The sequence below is a fragment of the Phytophthora infestans genome, genomic scaffold, assembly GCF_000142945.1.
Source record: "Phytophthora infestans T30-4 supercont1.5 genomic scaffold, whole genome shotgun sequence".
In the NCBI taxonomy this organism is placed as follows: domain Eukaryota; phylum Oomycota; class Peronosporomycetes; order Peronosporales; family Peronosporaceae; genus Phytophthora; species Phytophthora infestans.
In genome coordinates, this window is record NW_003303754.1 from 1374434 (window position 1) to 1398057 (window position 23624).

The window sequence follows — 23624 nt, forward strand, 5'->3', positions numbered from 1 at the left end:
TTCCAGTGCATGGGAACTCGCAGCGCAAGTATCCCACTGAGGCTAGGCCTCCCCCAACTCTACTCGATGATCACGGTGATCTCCCCATTCTCGTGGAGGGCCTTGTGGCGCGGCGTCGGCGCCAGGGTCGTACTCAGTACCGTGTGAAGTGGCGAAGTTACCCTCATTTACAGAGCTTATGGGAGGTCGAAGAGCTTTTCCGTAAGGATTGTCCTGACGTCGTTGATGCGTATGATCTGACCCATCCGCTGCTAGCGCGTCAGCAGGGCTTGCGAAAGGTTCGCCAGGCTCCGAGCGCCTCCCCCCAGTAGTGTGGGGTGTCTACAGGTCAGTCGCGTAGCTCAGGCTCTGACCAGTCCCTAGAGCAACTGGATCGATGTAGGAGCCGCAGTGCTCCCAGTGGGAGCAGGAGGTAAGGGCCTCGTGGGGTTGGGACATAGCCCCGATGGATGTTGACGCTTTGCGTTTCTTGAGCAAACGAAGCGATGGACGCGCGTGTGTTTCGCAGAAACTTGTTCATAATGAGCGTCCGAACGTGGAGGGAGGCTGTAGCAGCGAAGGTGGTGTGTTCCGGGCGGGATCAAACCACAAACTATTGGCTTGTGTAGCGAATGCTCTACCATTTCGCTACGAGGACGATACCTGTCAGCTTTGCTGCATTTGCGATACTGCTCAACATTTGTGGGCTCGAGTGAGATTTAACACAAACCTCTCGCTTGCGAAGCGAGTGCTCGACCACTGAGCTAAAAGGGCGATGCCCTTCAGCTTGTAGAAGCTTGAACAACACTTCGTGGAACGAGAGGGCTGTGCCCTTCTGGGATTGAACCTCTGACCGTTCACTTGTGAGGCGAGTGCTCGGCCGCTCAGCTTTTGCCTGCGACTGTAATGAGTCAAGAGACTAGCTCTAACTCGTTTGGCAAGCACCTGGGAGACGCGGCACGTGCGGGGTAGTCTTGATATCTTTTGTGGTTGAATCGTGTCCACCGGATGATGAGCAGGGCCTCAATGATGCGAATGCGTTTGCGATCTTACATAGCAGTGGAACGCAAGCAGCGACCTCCGACGCACTGGCAAGGCGCGACCTCGCTGAGGAAGTTTCAAGAACGAGGATGCTCTCATCTTAGTGGGGGGGGTAAACGGGGTTACACGGTGTGGTACACATACAAAGGGTACGGAGTGCCCGGAGAGCTAACAAATGCTCAGTACAAAGGTTGTAGAGCTAGCAATCTCTCTAAGTATGCTGGCGGAAAGCCACACGTTATGCATTTGATTAGATTAAACTAAAATAGATCGTTAAATATGTATATATTTACCTCTAAGCGGCTTGGCCGCAATGAAAGTAGATAAAACACTTCGGATTTTAAAGCAGAATAGTTATTTTGAGCTAATTACTCTGGGAGCTTTGTATTAAGGACTTTATGAGTCCAACGTTTTTCTCTAACGCTAAAGCTACGGCAGCACCGCTGCAGCCACGGGCAGCAAGTGCTACAGCCGCGGGGGGGGGGGTCCGCAGCAGGCTAATCAGCGGCAAGTCGCGGAGGCACGGGTCGCGGAGCGAAGTACTCGAGATGCAGGAGCAAGCCAAGGTGAGCGTTCAGCTGAGCGACTAAACTCTCCAGGTCTGAGACCTATTCGTGTACCGGTGAGTGAAGCTGAGAGCCGTGACGCTCAAGGTCCGAGACCTGACTTTGAGTTAGCCTTGGTGATTGCAACCTATACATAAGGAGGGTCATCTCTTCATAATCGATCGCTTGGTGATGAATGTGGGCACTCGTGCCGTGAACGCAGTCGTCGTGTGAGCGTAGACGTCGAGATGATGCAAACGCCGTTCTGGCAAGAGCTCACCCTACCCGGAGAGTCCAGCTGAGGCAAGACCCCTTTCAGCTCTGCTCATCCCGTGGAACGCCTTGTGGCGCGCGTAGACGCCAGGATCGTATCATGTACCCTGTGAAGCTGAGGTGTTACCCTTCCTCTCAAAATGCATGGTAGTTTGAGTTTGTACCCCGGCAGGAATACCCTGACGTCGTCGATGCTTACGACTGGACACGTCCTGTTTCGAAGCGGTATCATAGCGTGTGACAGCGTCACCAGGCGCTGAGCGCCTCCCACTAAGGTGGGGAGACAAAAGGTCAGTAGTTAAGCTCAGGCTAGGGCCAGTAAGTGCAGAGCTAGACCATACGTATGAGGGGTACCCGCAGCGGGAACAGGATGTGAATTTGTGGGCGTGATCCCGAAGAAAGCAGGTAATTCGGGTTGTGCTGAACAATGTATTTGCACAGGCGTCTCGATAGACGCATAGCTGGTTCAAAGCAACTTGCTCGATGAGCATGATCAAAACATGGATGCGCTGTAGCAGCGAAAGTGGTGTGACCCGGACGGGATCGAGCCACTGACCTTTAGTACCCAATCCAGCGCTCTATCATTAATAGCACGAATGCGTCAAAAGCAGAAGAGCCTTATTATATTGCGAATAATCCATAGATGGGGTAAACGTAATTGTGTAGCTATCTAGGATAGATATGCCTAATCAAATGCATTACGTGTTGCTATGGGACAACGTAGTGAGAGACTTCGTAAGCTTCAGATTTATGTACTGATAGTGGGTTAAATCTTCAGGTTCTTTGTGTGTCCCCCACGTTTTAACCTGTTATCGCTGTGAGGATCTGAACGAAATTCTGAATGTGAGCTTGATTCGGCTAAGCCTTTCTTAGCTTCCTGCTTACCCACCTCCTACATGCAATACACCTACTAACGCTCCTGTATAGTAGATCATTTCTACAATCATGCAAGCCCAGTCATTGTTTCTGAAAACTTGATCGCCACACCAGGGAATAATGCTATACGGTCCTTCGAGCGGTTTTTCGCAATAGTATCGCCATGCCACGTAAGCATCACTGCGCATACTTCCCTGATGTGGCGATCAAGGTTTTAGAAAACGGTCGCACCTGAGCTCGACTGTGGTTTAGTACGTTCCGCGCATAGGCTGCATTAACGGTGGTCTAGCTGCGACACCTGCTCAAATTTGAATTGGAGGAAGAAGGTGGAAGCGTTTATTTTAATGGTGTCGACGCCGCTCACGGAGCGTCTGTTGTCACGGTTGCCGGTCCATCCTGCATTCGATTAAACGAAACGTTTTGCTCCTTGGATTCCTTTGTATGTAATACCAGCATCCTTAGTTTTAAACGGGATCTATGATATCACGTCGATGACAAGCTTTGCCGGCGGTCGTGTTAGGTGCCAGTACCAACGGCGGATACCTGGGCTGCACGCAGATGGTCAATGTACCACCAGCCCTTTCACTGCGCGGCAGTAGCTTAAGGGCATGTTTTGGATGAAACACAACAAAATTTGGAGAAAAATCGGGATCCTGGTCAAATTCATTCTATCGTTTTGTGTGTGCACGCTTCTAGTAATGCGCTTCATCAACTATCAAAAGGGGTGAGAATCAGCTGACAATTGAAATTCTGAAAACTTTGAGGTATTTGTTTGATAGAGATATGTGCTCCTTTTAATTATCTCCTTCACTATGATTAGTACTGACGTTTTTGAAAAAATGTGCTGTCATTTATTAACCCTTCTAATTATTTGTTTTAGTTAATTTGAGCTAGTTCATTAGCTTAATAAACAATTAATAAAATGTTATATTTTATATTCTTTTTAAAACTTAAAAAAAAAACAATTATTTTAAACTTTTCGAAATACTTTTACAAAAAGTAATTGGCAAACGGACCATCCGGCAGTGTTGCAGATCTTTAGATCGAGTCATCATGATTTAGTCCAATAAATACCTACTATCGAAACACAAGCAGGAAATGTTTCTGCAAATATCCCAACTAATGCTATTTCAATTACTGATGGACAAAAAAAATAGAAGCTGACTTATTTAATTAGGGTAAGAAAAACGATTGTAACGGATTTTCCGGAACTTAATTATACGATAAATAATATTCAGCGTTTTCCGCAACAAATTTTGGACGGCCTCAAATCCGCATATGGAAATTTGTTAGATATAAAATTTTACTAAGTCAATTGTAGCAGCTGTGGGAGTTGAGACATGCTATTTTTAAAAAAGTGGTTAGGGTTGCTAATATAAGAATCTTGGGGGGAAGGCCAGCCTCTCTTTCCGAGACCATCAGTCCAGCTTGATAAGAGGCTACACCTTCGCCACCAAGAAATCTTCCGAAAAGTCGTCCGAATCGAATGTATTAAGCAGCGATCGCCCAGCAGTCGCACCGGCTCCGGCACCAAATTCAGCTACAGTAGTCGTCACCGCGGGAACAGGTTCCTCAGTAGTATCCTGAAAATTATCATCCACATCCGGAATAGCAATGTCGGTACGATACATCGGGCGGTTGATTGCAAGATCATTGGAGCCGCGCCGTGGAGATCTAACCCGCCATTGGATAACAAGGACAGAGGGTGCACTGTCGCGAGGAACTTTTGGTCAGTTTCTAAGCCGGGATCGTTTTTAAGACATTGCACGGTATCTGTACGTCAACGACAATAATCTTCAAAGCTCCTGTGGTGATAGATCCTTTAAGATCCCAATTTTATCCAAGCGCTCCAGAAGACCTTTTTCGCACCTATCGGCTCGGTGTCCGTGTCACTTTCAACGAAGGCATGGTGTCCATGCGTCACATACGAAATTCTATGCGACAGTGATTAGCTAATAAGCCCAACAAGTGGGCACCAAGTTCTACACCTTTGCCAGGCCAAGATGGTGCTACTCCACTTCAAACCGGATTTTTTAAAAAAATGAAAACAAAAATTTGATTACGAAAAAGTAGCACTAAAAAGGAAATTCAAAGTGGCGAAAACGCAGAGCAAAGTGGTCCCCTCAGGCTGAGCTGCAGCTAGGTGCCGTACTGCATGTCTTCCATGCGCTCCGCGGCAGCAACGGAATGCTGGCAATGCAGTGTCAACCTGTTAGCAAGGTGCGTGTCGATACATCCGATGCGGCGTCTCGCCGCGCGTTCCAGTTTCTCCATCCGAGCAGCCGCAACCGTCCCGCGAGGATGCTCCACAACCAGCCCTTTACAGGGAAAGGCAAGGTCGGCCTTGATCTTGGCCTTAAAAGCACTAAAACACCCTGTAGCACCAGTTCAAAAGTCGGTTAGTATGCCATTTAAAAAAATATTGTAATACAGTATACTGCGTACCTTGAATGGGGTTACATATTGAAGAGTACGGAGCCAGCCGTACAAGTACCAAGTCGGCTCGTTCAGCGACGTGTGCTTCCGTTTGCTTCCACAAATCGACGTGATGTGGTGGCGGGGATTCCGTTGTGGGCGGCCACAAGCGTCCAGTCACCGCCGACACGGAGGCAGTCGAGGACACGAGCTCTGGCAAATGCGAGGTGCGGGGCTCTGGGCGTCTTGGGGTAGGTACAGTGTAGAGGCTTGGCTTGGTTGAGGGCTTGGAAAAAGATTGATAAGAGAGAGCGAGGAATGGCAATGAAGTGCTCGCGCACACGCTCAGGAGGGTTGATCCGCTTTGAACTGCGAATAAACCACTTTGAAGTACGGAGTGCGTTTACTCGACATATTTGTGAAGTGACATAAACTCGAATCTAAAAATTGAGAATAATTTTTAAAAAGGTTTAGTTACTTCACCACTTTGAAGTGGAGTAGCACCATCTTGACCTGGCAAAGGTGTATATGACCTGTCGTACTAAGACAGCGTACCGCTCCAGGTGAGGAAAAGGTTTGTTCCGGATGATCCGAAATGTGTCTCTAGACATACTTTTAGGACGTTACTTTTGTTTGAATCCCAGTTCTTTGCACCACCCTTGCAATCACTCCAAATCGTTCCCACATGTATGTGCCCCATTGCTAAGAGCTTGTGTGACAACGGGATAGTATAGTTGCTGTAGGTGCGTACCAGTCGCTGCGCAGGATTACCTCGAAGAACATAGCGAAGGTTAGCAACTGCTGTTTCTTCCATGTCAGTCTTGCCACAGTAAATATTGATTCCACCCAAAACAATACAACACAGTAAGTACAATTCCGATCACAACACGGAACATCCCAAGCAAATCCCGCGTTGCTCAGTAGCGCAGCCATCCAGAGTCCATTGCATTGAACTGGATGGACAATAAGCCGGTCACGTTTTCTCGCAACGGGGTTCTCCACGCGGCTTACACTCGTGGGCCGACGTGAACCAGGCGGGGCAGTGTCTAGGATGCCGTGCCCACAACTGGAGAAATGCTATCATGAGGCCATGGGCGGAGATAATGTCCACGACGAACTCCACCTACAGTGCTACTCAATTTAGCGCTCGATCCGGGTGATCAATACGCTGTGTATTGGTCTCGTCGACATTGCCATGGCAAACGCATTCATTATTTAAAGCTAGCAATGCGAAAGCCCTAGAAACCAGTATCGATGCACGCAGTCTTCATGCGTCGCATACACGCTGAATTTATCGGGCAGACCAGTGAAGATTTCGCAAGCGGCAACGACATGGAAGTACTTGTCACTCGCCCGCTTCCTCGCCAGCCCCACACCCTCGAGAAGCTCGAGAAAAAAAAAACAAGACAAAGACAAAGAACTGACAATGGCTCTACAAGGTGTGTTCGGCGTTTGTGGGTCGTCGAGTACGCAGCTTCGAGACTAGTTACTTCTGTGCAGCCTGCCCAAGCTCAAGAAGGCAGAGTGTCGATGTACAGCAAGGCACGACGTCTTAACCATGGCAGCAGCCTCACCTGCGTCCAGATATGGCATCAAACGTGACCAAATGGGGCTGCTATTCCGCCGGAGTACCAGGTCAAGATCCGATTTGTCGGTAAGTGTAGACCAGAAGTGTGTGAGAGTGGTAGTGAGTCGTAAGAGCAAAAAAGAAGAATGGTCGCTTGACAGCACCATGCACAAGTCCGAAAATTGCACATCGTAACGGCTTTTCAAAAATTACGGATTTTCCGGAACAGTCGTTACAAAACTCCAAATTACTATACCGGTATACGTGCGTACCACAATTGTTTGTATACCGGTAATTAAGGGGGCGCTTTGACGAAAATATTTTTAAAAGTTGAAGTTCTACTAACTTTACTATACGTGGCAAAACAAACGCAAAATAAAACTAGATTCCACATATTAGGCTGACCCGCAACTTTATAAGATAGAAATCGGGGTGTCGTTTGCACGTTTGACTTCGCTTGGTGTCATCATCTTACCACTTCTCCCACTTTAACTAAGTACGATTGTCGGCATTTCACAACTTTATCCAATACGTTTATTGACCCATTACTACAGTAATTCGAAAAATAAACCTTGAAAAGCTGAGCCTGGACATGCAGTTCATCAGTCCACTCCGGGTGTGTTCTGGAATTCTTGTATTCTCTTGTGTTATTCTCAACAAAATGATAAGCGTGTAGAACCTATCACTAATCTCCAAGCGCGAGATTTTTAGTCGCGGCGAAGACGCTGCTGCTGGTTCGGGTTGGGACACTGCGGGATGTTGAATTTTGGTTTCATGTCCGTACCAAAGAGACCGAAGTGTTTCTCGCACTCAGCTCCAGTGTAGCTCACCACGGTGTCGTACATCATGAAAAAGTACGATTGACCCTTTCCAACAGACCATCCGTAAACGTAGTCGTAGAAGTACTGCATGAGAGCACCGACCGAGGGGACATTTCCAGCGTAGCTATCACCCGCAGTCGGCCAGCCAGTCTCCGTGAGGTGAAGCTTGTTGGGGCCGAACTTGGACACCATTTGCTGCCACTGCGCTTGCAGCTTCTCCACCGAAGGCTGCGAACCTTGCGTGAAGAACGGGTAGATGCTGACGCCGATGTTGTCACAGGCGTTTGCAAGCTTCCACGCGTCATTGGAGCTCAGCCACTCGTTGATGCGCTGCACCGATCCCACCGGCGTGTTGCCCACACAGGCACGCACACGGTTGATGTAGCCAACAAGCTGGTCGGCTGAGAACTTGCCGAAACCACCGTTCTGCAGATCCTCGTTGCCGACGTAGACCGCTTCGACGGCCCACGGGTTACGAGCGTAGCCGTCACAGACGGCTTTAATCTCGGCGTCGATGCGGCTGGGGTTTTGCAGCTGCACGCCCACAGCGACACGAATGCCGGCGGCAGCAGCCATGTCGACTGCGTTCACGCCAGCTAGCGAAGCCTCGTACGTGCGGATGGTCGAGAAGTACTGAGCCACCTGCCTCATGTCGTTCTGCAACACGTCCCAGTTGACGGTGGGGTGGTGCCACGGAGAGTAACAAATACCAGTTTTTAGTCTTTCGGCATCGGTGGAACTGAAAGCCACAGCGGTGGCAACAGTAAAGGCGGTCGCGAACTTCATCAATGCTTTAGTAGCTGCAGAAAAAGCTTTAAGGTTTGTTGATCCTTGTGTTCGACAAGGAAGATTGGAGAATGAAACGTTGACAAGAACCACAACCGTTGGGTCACGGGCAATTCGATGGTGCTGATAGTCGACGCTTAATGGCATGTGCTACGTTGACAACGCAGTGTTACACACCGTGATTTCACTTAATCTTCGGATCCGTTCTAGCGTACAAGTGACTAGTCGTTGCATCTTACCTCCATTTTTCAGAACCAATCGCCAAAAAATGACGAAAGAATCCACCGGCGCGCAGTGTGATTCGCGTGCCTTACAGTATAGTGTACGCCCAATGCGCTTTTTTCGATAATTTAGTGGAAAACCGCTTTCGATCACTAAGTACATGTATAATACATGATTGCAGGGTCGTCATTTCGTACACAACGACAGCAAATCCTTTTTGGCTAGTGTCACTGGCAGTAATACTGCCGCCGACTTTTAAAGTGTACTGTATAGACGGCAGATGCCGGTTAATTGATTGTAGTCAGTCCGACTGACTGTCAGGGGGCTTGACGCCTCCAGGAATCGGCCTGCCACCTCTGTCTATAAGTCCTCGACTGGCATTGTCCCGAGATAAGACTTTTAGCTCTCAAAACTTAAATAACCATGCAATTTCAGTATGCATGTTTTTATGCCTTAATACAGTACTCGGATTGCCGCCATATCTACTCTTTTTTCAATGTGGGCTCGTCTGCCTCCTTTTTTAGAGAAGGCTGGCGCTCTATCATAGCATATTAATAGAGTCTATGCTCTGCAGTGCATGTAGAATTGTAGACGCCGCTTCTTTATCATGATACTGAACGTAATTATGGTGGATTTTCGCCGCGTTGCAGGATTTAGAATTGCCATTGGGGCCGAGTCCTTCGCTACATGTATTACTGTACATGTAGCTCAGAACGTCACTGTAAAGGGGTACCTGAAGATAAATTTCTTGACATTTTTTTTTAATAAATAAAAGCAGCTTCTTGCTTCTCACTCTTCGGCGTCGTCACATTGCTTCTTGAATTTCGAGAAAAAAAAACACGGTCATATCAAAAGCCTTTTTTAAATCTGCTGAGCATGGTATAATAGCATTCGGCACTAGTGGGCGGACGAGATGGAAGTATGGTATAGTCGTATACAGATTTGATTAGCGGTATATGATCATGAATATGCACGCAACGCTAAGGTAACGCATCGATTATGAGCAGCTCGGAGATTAGTCGTCATATCCCCTGGTACTTCGACGAATTTATCTGTGCAGTACGAAGCCGTTAACTACTTACTTTCTCAAATGATGAGAGAACGCCGATAAAAAGAGCCCAGAATCTTATCCCCTTTCTAAGCTGACTAAATCCTGGTTAAATTTAACCCGCAGCTATAAAATTAAAGCATAATTATTTTTTTTACTCTTCAAATTTGAGATCGACCGATTGTGTCACCAAACCGACTTAAATTCGATTGCGATTCGATTAGGTAGCCGTTAATCGAAAGACAGTACTGTCTAAAACCGTGTCCGAAAATATTAGCGGCTCCTGTAGTTCGGCTAAGTACGCTCAAACTATTGGTGTTGTTGTTGGCAACCACTGCTAAAAGTCACAGTTGAGTTACGCGCTATCAATAGCACCATTCGATAGGCGATGGCAAGTTTTACGACTCAACAAGTTTTCATGCCACTTAATGCAAAACTGACGGCCTAGCGAAGACTTTCCAATTTCGAATTTGGCACTACAAACTTTGCGTCACCATATCTTTGCGACGAATTGACCGATTTGATCGACCAGAAATTCACTGTAATCCGCGTAATTTAGGCCAATCAGCTGTCCGTTTAGCGCATTCCGATTGTTAAAATTAATTATGACCGCTCTTATTATCCCGTTTTTATTTTCAGTAGGTAATTTACTCGTTGTTCGTGCTGTTCCAACACAAAGTTTTCAAAAACTGCTATACCGGTATCGAATTAAAAAAAAAGTGTTTATTATCGACACGAGCTAAAGTTGTACTCTCTATCTTTTCTGGAAATTCAAGAAGCGCATCGCTAGCAATGTGAAGACGCCGAAGAGATCCACGAAGAGGAGCAAGAAGCCGCAGTTCTTCCAGATCTCGCTGTGTTTCATCAAGAAGTTTGTCTCCAGATACTCCTTCACAGTGATGTTCTGAGGTAGAGATGGCGGCACGTTGGTCATCCGCGTACATCCCAGATCTCCGTCGCTGCTGCAGGCTCCAAACACCACAGCAGAGAACGCCGCAGTGCTGTATTTCATCGGAGTGATGTCATACAGCCACACGGTCGCCGATGGCAGTGTAGAAGCTGGAGGACTGAAGCCCGAGAACAAGTAGCCAAGAAGATTCAGCAGCACACCGACGATCTCCGCCACCTCTAAATTCGGTAAGAGGAAGACGAGGAGGTCCGCCATGAACGCTTGATGCAGCACTTGAAGCACCAAGACCAGCCACGAAGTGAGGAAGACTCCGACACCCGAGAACCCCACCATTGGGAAGAACGGGATGAGGAACAACAGCACTGCGAAGGCAGCGTACGGGATTTCCATGACTCCCAGTCCGAAGAAATACCAGAAGGCGTTATAAGTTTGAGATGCTCGTTCACGGTAGAATACAGCACGCTCTTCGTACGCTACGGGGATCAATCCGTTGAACGCGATGAGGCCGATGAAACTCGTGATCATGTAGAGCATGCCCAAGCCGGAATTGACACCTGAGTACGACGTGTACTCTGCACCCGCGTACGAAATACCAAAGAGCGCACCCAAGCCTAAGGATATAACGAACCGCGTCAAGTTGACAGAAGATGTACGCCAATAGAGATCGCAGAAGCGTTTCAACAGGAATTTTGCTTGAGTGAGCTCGGAAGCTGCGCGTTTGTCGCTGAATTCGAGTGCTGGTAATGACGGTGACGGTCGAGTCACACCTTCCTGGTCTAGACTCGACCGAAGACGCTGAGCGTGAGTGCTCGCTTTGAAGATCTCCACGAAATTCGTCTTGTCTCCGTTGCTGTTACCGACACCAGCACCGATCACTTCCAACATCCACGTAGCCGGGTTGTAGTCGGCTTCAAGCATTGCTACACCCTCAATCGACTCGAAGTACTCGATCATTTCACGTGCGTTGTCACCTAACTCGCCAACAAAGACTGTCTCACCTCCACGTTTCAACAGTAACAGACTGTCGAACACACTGAAAACCTCGGAAGATGGCTGGTGGATGGTACACACGATGGTACGCCCCGTATCCGCTACTTTTCGAACTCCATCCATGATCAACTTGGCCGATCGAGCGTCTAACCCACTCGTCGGTTCGTCCAGGAACAAGACACTCGGCTGTGCAGCGAGTTCCACTCCGATCGTCAGTCTCTTCATCTGCTCCACGGAGCTGCCACGGATGATCTGGTCAGCGATCAGATTTAGATCTAGAAGATCTAAACACTCGTTTACAGAATCATATTTGTGACTGTCTGGAATATCGGCGCCTTGACGTAGGAACGCACTGAATGTCAACGCCTCACGAATGGTAGACGACTCGGAGTGAATGTCCATCTGCTCACAGTACCCCGTCGAACGTCGAATAGCCAGATCTGTGGCAGGATGACCATTGAGCAGAATCTGACCGCGGATCTGACAGCCAGTCTTCCGTCCAGCAATCACGTCCATCAGCGTCGTCTTGCCAGCTCCAGACGAGCCCATAAGCGCAGTGATAGTGCCTGGTAGTGCATACCCAGAGATGCCTTTCAGCAAGTCGATTGTTCTCTTCGGGTTGGTCGGGTCTGGTACAGTGTACCACAAATCCTGGAACCTGGTACAAAATACTTTTGTCTTGCGTGGTCGACCGAGATCACTGACTCGCTGTGTTTCTTTGATCCTCGCGGCGTTCGAGTGAGCGTGTAGCTGTCTTTTGCGTCAACTTTGCTCTCATCTGTAAGTACAACATTTTCTGGACGCTCGAAGCGATGGTACTCTAGTGCGATGCAAGACAGGAACAGGAAGAGCACGTACGTGGCTGCCATGTAGACCATCCCGTACCACAGCCAGTACTTCTCGGACGGTACCTCGTATGTACTGAGGGTGTATTCCCCCATCGTCATCCCATACTGAACACAGTAGTCCAGTCCATCGAACACACAAGTATCGAATTGTGCGTGACTGTACTGACTCACTGCCAATGCCCGAATACCCCACGCGATAGGGTTCCCCCAGTACTGTACAACCAGATGAGGTAGTTTGGAATTTGGTCTTTTGTGATGGTGTAGCCGGCAAAAACACAAACGTACAGCACCGCGACGCTTGAGATCGGATTGGCTACATTCAAATTTGGCGAAGCAGATGCCAAAAAGAAGAAAAATGAAGCCAGTGCGAGGTTCGTGAGACTCAAAATCACTAGAAAAATCAGGAACCCCCAGAAACTGCACACATCCAGTACACAATTGTGCAAAAAATCACAGATTCCAGAAGGATTGGTGGGATTTGGTTGACGAAATTAGACAAAACATACGACGCCGTGCGGAGACTGCACGCCTTATGGTGTCTTCAACGTTACGTGTTATCGCTGTACTTAACGTTAGAATTTTACCGGTACCGCTAAAAAAACTGCGCAAAGATACCGTTATCCGCGCCCCTTCGATACCGCCGATCAGATTTGTCGAGTCAACACTTCCGACCGCTCAAAACTTCGCCATTCGAGTACTAGAGTAGCCATGGATCCATTGCTGCCGCCGATATCAACGGTGTGGTCTCAGGGCATGTCTTCCGGAGCCAGTGACCATCACGAAGAAGTACTACGACATCAGGATGACCGTAGTGGTCTGGGATCAGTTGCGAACACGTTTGCGTTGCGCGGTCAACCGCTCAGCCGAACATTTAACGAGTTACATTCGACTAGTCCGCCAATACGTACCCGTCTTACCTTTGATGACGCCGACAATACGGACGCTAGGCCGGCTGGGCCTTGTTACGGGGCCCTAACAGGACACGATCACGACGTTGCTGCTGAAGTAACCTCCGCGAATATAACTTCTCATCATGATGGTGTAGCTACGAGATGTCCGACACGCAAGCGTCCCGATTCTCACGGTCTTGTAGGACCTTATAAACGTCTTTTCGTGGGTCCTAGTGGTCACGAAGTATGTGAAGCTACTACACCAGCAAATACTCCAGCAAAACGAACAAGTACACCGCAGCGCGGATCAATTTTGCGCAATCGTAATGCTACGACTAGTGCTCGCCGCAAGCGTGTTGGTAAGTCTCCCGCCAGTGCGACGCGTCAAAGTGGTATGGACAGCGTTCAGCGTTCACACTCAAATCAAACACCAAGTAATTCCTACCGTGACCACAGTAGCAAGACTCCCGGCAGTTCTCAGCGTGGGCGTAAGCCACAAAACGCCAAACAGCTCTCAATCAACACGCCGTAGCAGGACACCGAGTAGCGCGCAACGTGGTGGCAGAAATGGGTCCTCTGGTTCAGCGTTGGCGCTTTCCAGACCACGGCGGATCTTGTTCAACATGCACAAGATGCGAAAGCCTCAACACTGGCGTTTCATCCAGCTTGTTTACAAGGACGACTATAGCCACATACATATGGACGACTTGCGCTCTGAACACGCCAGGTGCGCCTTTTGCAATAAATGTGGTGTTGAGATAGCGTTTGAAAAGTCCAATACCGCCCATGTAACCAAACACATGAAGACACGCCATCCTAAGGAGCTAAAACAAGCAACAGAAGAAGAAGAATCTCGTCGGAGGAACAAAACGCAGATTTTGGTGCACACAAAGCCGAACAATTTGCCTACAGCATCAGACTATCAAGAAGCTGCAACAGCAGAGGAGCAATTAAGGGCTGATGATTTAGCTTCGATCTGGGTTGCTAAGTCAATGCGTCCGTTTTCGATCACTAGCGACAAATACTTTCGCAAGTACTCACGATACATCAACTCAGTGTGCGGCCGAGTTAATATCATTAAGCCATGGAAGACCCGAGAGCGTGTTGAAGTAATTGCCGCTGAACTTCGAGAAACATTAAAGGAGAAAGTCTCTGCTGAGTGCGATTATTACTCCGCGTCAAGTGATATTTGGACATCCAGAAGCAAGCTCGCATTTATATGCCTTACGCTACACTATCTGGATACTTTGTTCAAAATGCACAGTTGGGTACTCGAAGTGAAGCTCCTACCGGGAAAGCACGATGCTTACCACATTGCAGACTCATTGGAGAAAAGCATGCTGGAGTGGGGTCTACAGACTAATAAGTGCGTCAAATTTTTGCGTGACGGTGCATCAAACGGAGTTAAAGCCTGTGCCTTGCTCCATCTCGACTCGATGTCATACTTAGCGCATTGTTTGCACCTAATTGTTGGCTCTGGAATTGTCAAGAAAAAAGCTGACAAAACATCTAAAGAAATGCTAGCGGCAGCAAAGACGGATGGTGAATTCGATGATGCACTCGAACAGGAGGCCTGCGAAGAAGTTGACAGGTATATCGCAGAGTCTTGTGAATCTTCTCGTTCAGATTTGGAGAAATTACGTGGAGTTGTTGAAAAGTTTCGCAAGCTTGCAGTGTTCTTCAGTCGTTCAGTAAAAGGATCCGATTGCCTGAAAAGCCTTCAAAGTAAAGAACTTCTTCCTAAGACCGACTGTGCTACTCGTTGGAATAGCACATACGCCATGCTCTTACGTATGTTAGAGTTACGCAGTGCACTAGCTGCCTTTTTTGATCTGGCGGCTAGGACTGGTGAATTTTCTTACCCCACTTCCGCACACCCTACGGTCGAGGACTGGCTTACGATTCGGTGCTTAGTCACATTACTTGAGCCTTTCGCCAAAGCTACCGATGGTTTGGGAGGACAGAAGTACCCTACATTGGTAATTGCCGTTCCAGTACTTCGGTCAATCGAGAGGAAGCTAAACAACGCCAATATTTTTGATCCGATCATTCGATCTGTTGCTAACGAAGAATTTGGTCCTCGAGTGGAGACATTAATGCATTCTGTCAGAGAAACGTACATAGAGCTCTTTTCCAAGCGGTTTAAGGACAGCTTACCGCCGGATTTGCTGTGGATTTCAGTGCTGGACCCACGGTCAGCCGAGCTGAAGCACTTGAGTCATGGTGAATCTACACTTGCTGTATCTCGACTCAAAGTTGCAGCTTTTGAGATGGCAAAAGAGATAAATACAAACAAATCCAGTTACAACGAGGCTGCGCAGGTAGCCAGCGATTCAGTACCCCAGTCCGGCTTAACGAGGCAAAATGTAGCTTGGCTGACAGACGTATTTAGCGGTGGGATGGACGAGTATGTGGAAGAACCGCTCAGTGTTGCCGACGATATGCTGAAAGACGAGTGCGAGTCTCAAGTCCGGCAATATTTAAGAGATGCACATGGAACTCCTGTTACTACTGACGTATTGGACTGGTGGGCGAAACGACGAACTAAATACCCGATCGTATCGGCTTTGGCTAGAAAGTGGCTCGGGTGTATAGCAACTTCTGTGCCGTCCGAACGTGCATTTTCAAAAAGCGGAAATGTAGTCACCACGAGGCGCTGCTCGTTAGCCCCCGATATTATTCGCGATACTTTGTTTGTCAGCGAAAATTACGAAGAGAATGATGACAATGTTTCCAGTGAGCAAAGTGATAACAGTGACGAAGATGGCGGGTAACATTCCGGTATTGTTGTATGACCGAATGATGAAGTGAAATTTACGTCAGTCCCATCCGAACGAGCATTTTAAACTGCCAGCAACACAGTCACAGCAAAGCGATGTCAGGTTGATAGTAAATTAGTACGGTAACTTGATTTTTTATTTCAGAAACTATGTACAATCTTGTAGTACTGGTTTATTGGACTTGTTCACGTAGTCGCGAGACTGAGGAGCGTTAAAATATGCGCGTAGTACAAACAGTATTTGTGCCTGCGCCTCGTCTTGAGTCACAGTGTAATCAACAAGAACGCGGAGCTTTGCACGTCCTCAAGGTTTGTTTCAGCTTCTTTATGTCGTAACACGTCATACCAATTAGCGCGTAAGGATTGGCGTCTCGAGAGGGTCGGTTGTCCAGATTGTGAGTCTATTTAGGGATTGATGATCCATAAATTTAACCGCGTAAAGCACTTCACCTAAGTTCTCTTTGCTTCCACAAATATCTTTCGGCCAGCTTCGATGCCGTCACACACCAACAGAGCGACGTAAAATCAGGATCGACACCTATGTAACCACAGGGAGCATATCATCCAATCCATAAGTACCTGCTTCATATCGTAACCAGTATTGTCCTTGCGCATCGTGCTCAAGCTGTCAATTACCATACCATTAGCCAGAACGTCTCCGGTACCCAGCACCGTGCCGCGACGTGTTCCATATTCAAGGGGCGCCAACGTTTGTAGCCACAGCACACCAGCATTGCAAGTACCCTTTGCTCAAAGATTTAAAGGCCCTGCCTGGCAACTTAATTGTCAAGATTCTCCAAAATGCATCCACTAGCGCACACCAAAACACCAGACTCCTCGCCGAAAGACACCACGTTGTTCATCGCCGTCACTGACAGCACAATTTCGTCGTGCACTGGAACGCTGCCACGCACCAGGCCCATGTTGCCCCCCAGCGTCACCACCGGCATGTTGGGCTCGCTACATTATTTGAGGATGGCGGATACCTGCTCTGTGGTGTTGGGCTTGGTTACTGGCTGCCTTGTAGTCATTAAAAAAAAAAACCGTGTAACAGTTAGGTCTTAGTGCCGTCGGCAGCAGTGAGCAAATGCAGGTCGACAATAGTACGTTAGCCAATCCGAATAAAGAATTCATTTTAGCCAATTAAAATACGTATCGTTATTCCATCGCTATCGCTTCGGGAAACCCCAGATAACGTTACGCAATTGTCGCGAAGATAACGGTGAACGTTAAAAGCGAACCTCTTCCGCACTGCGGAAGAGGTTCGCTCCTCGCTGCTTGTAGAAGACCTCGCGTGCGGCCATCACCGTCGGGATCTGAGCCGCCTGGCCGATGGACAAGTTGAGTGCGGACTCGAAGAGGATCCCCATCGCCACTTGGAAGTCCGTCAAGTCGAACTGGTAGTAGGCACTTGAGCATAGTAACGCAATAGTTGTGTTCATCAGCAAGCGTCCAATAAGAGCGGTAGTTTCTCGCTTCGTGATGGTCAGTTGACGCTTCATAAGTAGCGACGTACTAGCCCAGAAACTCTGAGAGAATTCTGGTTGAACATCCATATGTGTCTTCATATCTTCGACGAAACGGGAGGCTACTGGAGCTTGTAGGTCGCTCAGAGTTTGACTGTAGATAGTCGAGTGTTTAAACGCATTGGAGAACTCACTGGGAGAACGAGGGATGACTCCATTGTCGAGTTTCACTTCGTATTGGTTTTGTTTGTTGGTACCGAGATCTAGTAGGAAATCCGCCACGTCGCGAGACGGAGGACACTTGAAGCCAAGGTTCTCGAAGTATCTTAAGGCTTCTGTGCATGGTCCGTGGTACATAAGGTGACCGGCGTTTAGAATCATCACATCGTCGAACAGAGCGAACACCTCGGGTGACGGTTGCAGTAGTGAGATGACCACTGTCTTACGGAACTTCTTGGCCAGACTACGTTGCGTCGTGATGATATCGAACGTCGCGGCGCTGTCCAGCCCCGTACTGATCTCGTCCATCATCATCACGTACTTGTTACCAAACGACATCTCGCCTGTGGTCACGCGCTTACGCTCTCCACCAGACACACCACGTAGCATAGCGTCGCCCACAATTGTGTGCTGACAGTTCTCCAGTCCCAGTTGCTGGATCACAACGTCTGGGTAATGTTTGACAAGTGCTTGAGCGGCTTTCAGCGCCTCCGCATTCTCGTCCGGAGTTCCGTTCACCAAGTGACTCGCGTCATGTTCAGACAACACCTCACCACACGCAGCATGGGCGAACTCCAGTGTCTCCTTCACTGTCAATTCGGGGTAATGTTTGTCACGCTGTGGCACATACGACACCAACTGCGGTAGTCGTCTGTGCAACTCTTCAGCCGACGTGCCATTGTACGTCACCTCACCCTCGATCGAGACGTTCTTGTCCTTCGGGAAGCGTCCACTTAGTAGCTTCATCAATGACGACTTGCCTGACCCAAGCTGCCCCAGTACAAGTGTGATGGTTCCTGGCTTTAGGACGCCACTCACGCTTCTCAGAATACGCTTGGTCACTGTATGCTTCTTAGCGACCAGGCCACGAAGCGTCTTCATCATCTCGTTCGGAAGTGTAGGTAGCTGCACCTCCAGGTCACTCGCGTCCTTGACCACGATGTCCGCAGAGATGGACACGTCCTTGAAACGCACTTCCATCTGAGGAAGCCGTTTGCCCAGCGATGTCTCTAAGCGCGAAGCCACGTGTTCGTGAAGTGCCAATGGCCCTCTAGCCATCAGCATTTTACCGTCGTCGTATCCGATCGCTGGAGTGGGTGGGTTTACAGCCTCTAGATCGCTCATCGTCTTCAAGGTTGTCAGGAGAACACTTAATGGAAAATGATCATGCCGACAATGGTCAATTAATAATGATTGCTGGACGCTCAAATCCGCCTGATAATCATGTTCGTTACGCGATGGGACAATTGTTTTTGGCCTGGTAAACATGCTCAGGCATAAAATTCTTGTAGTCGAACGTAACATTTATTACGTCATTTACTGAAAAATACTTATATTTTACGGAAATATCATATGCGCTACTTACATGTGCCAGCTACTGCGTCGATAAAATAGACAGCACCAACCTGATCGACAGCTCGATTTTTTTCTTGTAGCTCTTATACTCTGTTGTGCTCTTAAGGTTGCAATCTTCCGCAGCTCGACTTCTTCTGGTTTTTTGCTGATGCTTCTATTTAATAGTAAAGGCGGCATAAAAAACGACACCGTTATTCAACTGTAGCCAACGCATTTCTGCCTAACAGGAGTCAAGGGGAAAAAGTCGGTGCAATTTCATTAAATCGACAGCTGAAACGTTGGCGCGGTTGCTAAGCTTTACTTGCTCTTGGGACTGTTTCATAGTTGTAGAGAGCATACAAATGCAAAATCTTCTTCGTTGCCACAGCCACATTCCCCGTTTTTGGCGGCAAATTCCAGCTTCGCACAACTCTACCCGAAGCGCAGCTGTGTCACAAGACTACGTTCTCCAAGTTCTGTACGAGTTGATAGCTTTCCCCGGCTCCCCAGCTGATGTAACACAGTTCTTGGCCAGTGTCTAGTGAGTGTCGCGACCACACCCAATGATACGGAGTACGTCCTGACTAGCGATCGGAGTGCCCAGCAGGATAATCGACTGCTGCGTTAAATGGTAAAACATTATACGTGGGACAACGAATACGAGCGCCACTTGATCCATTTTGTCGAGATATTGAAGTTTGATGAGGATATCTTTGACACATCTCATCCCACGTGCTCACCTCGTGTGTCTCCGACATTGCGCTGTTGTGTTTTTTAGACGTTCGATAATAAAGTCTTTGGTGTGTTCAGTACCGCATTCACTTTCCGTAAATTTTAAATCGACTGACTGCATGTGATATGGTCCGTCATTAGTCACGGACGAAGACGGCGTCCTGATGTCGAACTCATGGATAGTTTTCCTTATATGCAAACGAATAGATACCTTCATTAAAGTCGACTCAAAAAGAAAACGGAAGCCAGACAATTGGTCTTCTTTAACCCTTTATTGCGTGAAAGTGAGTGAGACGAACATCGCTGGCTTCTGTTTCCACTAAAAATATTTGAACGTCCTCCAGACTGGGTAAGCTGCTAATAATGTCCAAAATACTCTTCTCCACATGGGCCAGTGTCACAATTCAGACACTCTCGTGCCACACCACCAAACATGTTGCAGCACTCAGTAATTAACCGTCTTGGTAATAGATAGCTTGAGAGCAGTAGAAACCGCCGTAAGCTTCTTGCGTGTCCATAGTGGCATTTAGTAGTCGCATCTAAACTTTCTCGAGATCTCCTTCCATCGGTCATTAGGGCTCATGAACATCATCATTTGGCCCGGGTAACTTCCAGTGGTCCGTCACACAGACACAGAAAAACTATTGCCCTGTTTCACCGGCCTCTGGTACCGATGCTTCATATTGCGCACTGGGATACCGAGTAGTTTCCATGTCGGTTTTGAAAAGAGTAACTTTGCACATTTTCTGGTCGTCTAACAGGGCTGCTAACGTCCATGCTTGCGGGTAATCCTTGATTAGACGACCATATCAGTATGCGTAGATAATATCTTTTCGGGGATCCTCCTCATTGTTATGGATATCTCGTTCTTTCTTGTAAAGTGCACTTGCTGCCAAGCTCATAACGACTGAAATGTAATAATGGATAGATTTCCCTTAAGCGGCTTGAGCGAGAGCTTCTACCAGTTCCATATTCCTGTTAGCGTATTTAGCAAAGTCTCCTTGCCCCGCGCCGCCTCATATACTTTAATCTGTGTCGATCGCCGGCGTCGCTTCACCTGCCATGACGCAGACCTGCTCTTCATAACACCCCCTTCAAAGCAAAGCTTCGAACCCTAAGGCGCCGATGCCCACCGCTTTCAGCAAGCAGCTCAGGCGAGTCTTGTTCAGGAATTCCGTGAATGTGTCAGCTGGGTTTTCCGTGCTCTTCACCTTGTATAGCTCGATCACGCCCTTCTCCACTTGTGCACGCATTAAGTTACATCGCAATTCAATAGAGAACTGTATTTTTTGGAGCTATCCGAGGTTATGGAGCTAATCCAGGGTTACAAAGCGTCGCTCCAAAATAGACTCCTTCGAGCTAGAGCGATTTCTTATAACTCCACCGAAGTTAAGTATTGGAACATCTCAAAATATCGACACGGAAATATATTCGGCGTTGTGCTTAGATATTCCTAGCTCCAACTACAGAAACTACAGTTCTATAAAGTGACGTGTGCGCCGGTTGTAGCTCGGGTTTGTCGTCATTACCAGCGCAGCTTGGTTGTCGATCCCGAGCTGGAGATCCACGTCCTTTATCATCACAATATCCTGTAAGATGATGCTTTCAGCCACAGCCTCCCTTGCAGCCTCACACGCAGCCACGTATTTAGCCTCAGCCGTGGAAAGCGCCACAATCGTTTCCCGTCGCGACATCCAGGAGATTGCATCTCCTGCTAGTGTGAACATAAAACGTGTAGTGCTCTTGCGAGTCTCGGGATCGATTGCCCAGTCACTGTCACAGTATCCTTCCAATTCCACACACATAGCCTCTTCCGGAGAGCTAGTGTAGATAATCCCATAGTCGGTCGTCCCCGCTAGATAGCGAACCACATGTATGAGTGCCCCAACGTGCTTACTTGATAGTTTCTCTACGAATCAGCTCAACTGGTCCACCGCGAATGCCAAATCCGGGCTTGTTCCGGTGACCAGGTACATTAGCATGCCAACAGCCTTGCGACATGGAAAGCTGGCATCAGATTTTTCCTCCTCTTCCAGCGGTACCAGTCGTATGTTGGTCTCCATCGGATTCCCCACAGCATGCGCGTTCTCAAAGCCTAGAGCTTTCAATATCTCTCGCGCGTACTTGGTTTGGCTAATCTTTATGCCTATTTTTTATGCCCTCTACCAATTGCATCACCTCCAATCCTAAATGTGTCAGCCCCCCTTGATCCTAAATTCCATAGGCTTTGTCAATATCATCAAACAACTTGCACTTCGAAGATTCACAGTTTGTTGCAACCACAATGACATCCACGTATACCAGTACCAGCATGGTAACGTCACCGTCAAACCGATAATACAGACATGGTTCCGTCAGCGAGCGCAGGTATCTATGCTCCCGCATCCACTTGTTCAACGCTGTGTTCCAATCCCTTTCCGACTGTTTCAAGCCATACAGGGCTTTCACGACAACGTAGATGTGTCCAGTGATCTTGCATGGATATCCATCGATCTCCTTCCGGTACTGATGAATTCCCCACCACGCGCTTAGATACGCCATGTTCACACCCCCTCCGTAGAGTATTAGTTTCAAGATTACAGCAAGAGCTGCCAATATCATGCGCGATGACATGCGGGCCACTGGTGAGAAGATATCCACAAAGTCAATGCCTGATCGTTGGTAATTTCCAAACGCCACGGTACGCGCCTTAAATCGAATCACATAACCTTGAAATTTGATTTCAACGCATAATCCCATCCAGTTCGGATCGGTTCAGCATCTTCTGGTACCTCAGTAAACGGGACCTCCTTTAGAACACCCTTCGCCTTCAGCGATATCATAACTTCCATCTCCGCTAGGCATCCGAAATCTGCATACTTGAACCGCATTTGTTTATCGGGACTTTCACCTAGTTCGCCCTTATTGGCTCACCGTTTGCATCCAATACTCGGGCCGTATTTTGCATCGCTTTCACAATGTACGCATCCAGGTAGCACAGTCGACGACGTTCGTCCGCTTCACGCAGACCAGCACGCTTACACTTCGGCTCCATCTTATATGCGCTGCACTCTCGCTTCCTTCGATGATGTTTTATCATGATGAGTTTGTTTTCCAGTTGCCTTCGGAATAGTATAGCACAAGCATCTACCACTTCGACCTGTGGCTTTACATCTTCGGGTACTTGAAGTTTACTGTCCGCCTCGGTAGTAAATCCACTGATCACAGAAACAACATCACTCTCCCCGATACTTTCACTTTGATCGGGCTGTGATCCTGCTCAGCGGTCACCCCTCTCGGTTTCATCTACTTCCGAATCAACGCATACTGTAACCGAGCCACTTTCATCACGATCCACACTGTTGTCGTATTTGGAGTCGTCACGTAGTTCCTTCAATGCTGCTGCAACTGCGCTATCCACGGCAGCCTCAGCCTGCTCGCTAGCTCACATCTCGCTACCAACTTCACTTGCTAGAGAGTTATGCGTCAGTGAGTTAATTTCACTTACAACATAATCAAACGCTTCCACGTAGCACGTCGACTGGGTCGGCCGTCGTTTACAAACACTATAATCACGGTCATCTTCACCGCTTGAACCTTCATCCTCAACCTCCCATCTCTCTTCTGCATTCACATCATCGAGTAAGTCCACTCCCTCTTTGAGTTCCATGGACTCGCCACAAACGACTCGGTGATTGTAGTTTCGGGGTCTTGTTCAAAGTGTAACGACTCTAGTTGAGCTTCCTGCTCTGCATCTATATCATGGTAAGGTAACACCTCCGTAACACCCAGATCAGGAACAAAGTTCAGTGTTCGTCCTTCTGAAAAATACACCGTGCATCCCACCACGTCCTCCGCATACCCAAGAACAAACCCAGCTCTGAAATTGTCGTGATGCTTACG

At 48.1% G+C, this 23624-nt stretch overlaps 3 protein-coding genes across 3 annotated transcripts; all 3 read right to left on the reverse strand.

Moving 5' to 3' along the window:
* Positions 1-7403: 7403 nt before the first annotated feature.
* PITG_04141 (glycoside hydrolase, putative) lies at positions 7404-8303 on the reverse strand (the record flags this gene model as incomplete). The annotated part of the gene is made up of 1 exon (XM_002905797.1): positions 7404-8303. One exon carries the CDS (start codon positions 8301-8303, stop codon positions 7404-7406), a length of 900 nt encoding a protein of 299 aa, XP_002905843.1.
* A 2024-nt stretch (positions 8304-10327) lies between these two features.
* Positions 10328-12420, reverse strand: PITG_04142 (ATP-binding Cassette (ABC) Superfamily; the record flags this gene model as incomplete). The annotated part of the gene is made up of 2 exons (XM_002905798.1): positions 10328-12131; positions 12179-12420. 2 exons carry the CDS (start codon positions 12418-12420, stop codon positions 10328-10330), a joined length of 2046 nt encoding a protein of 681 aa, XP_002905844.1.
* A 5226-nt stretch (positions 12421-17646) lies between these two features.
* PITG_04143 (ATP-binding Cassette (ABC) Superfamily) lies at positions 17647-18734 on the reverse strand (the record flags this gene model as incomplete). Its single annotated transcript, XM_002905799.1, has 4 exons — positions 17647-17686; positions 17758-18164; positions 18267-18524; positions 18612-18734. The coding sequence occupies 4 exons, from the start codon at positions 18732-18734 to the stop codon at positions 17647-17649; spliced, it is 828 nt and encodes a 275-aa protein (XP_002905845.1).
* Between the last annotated feature and the right edge of the window lie 4890 nt (positions 18735-23624).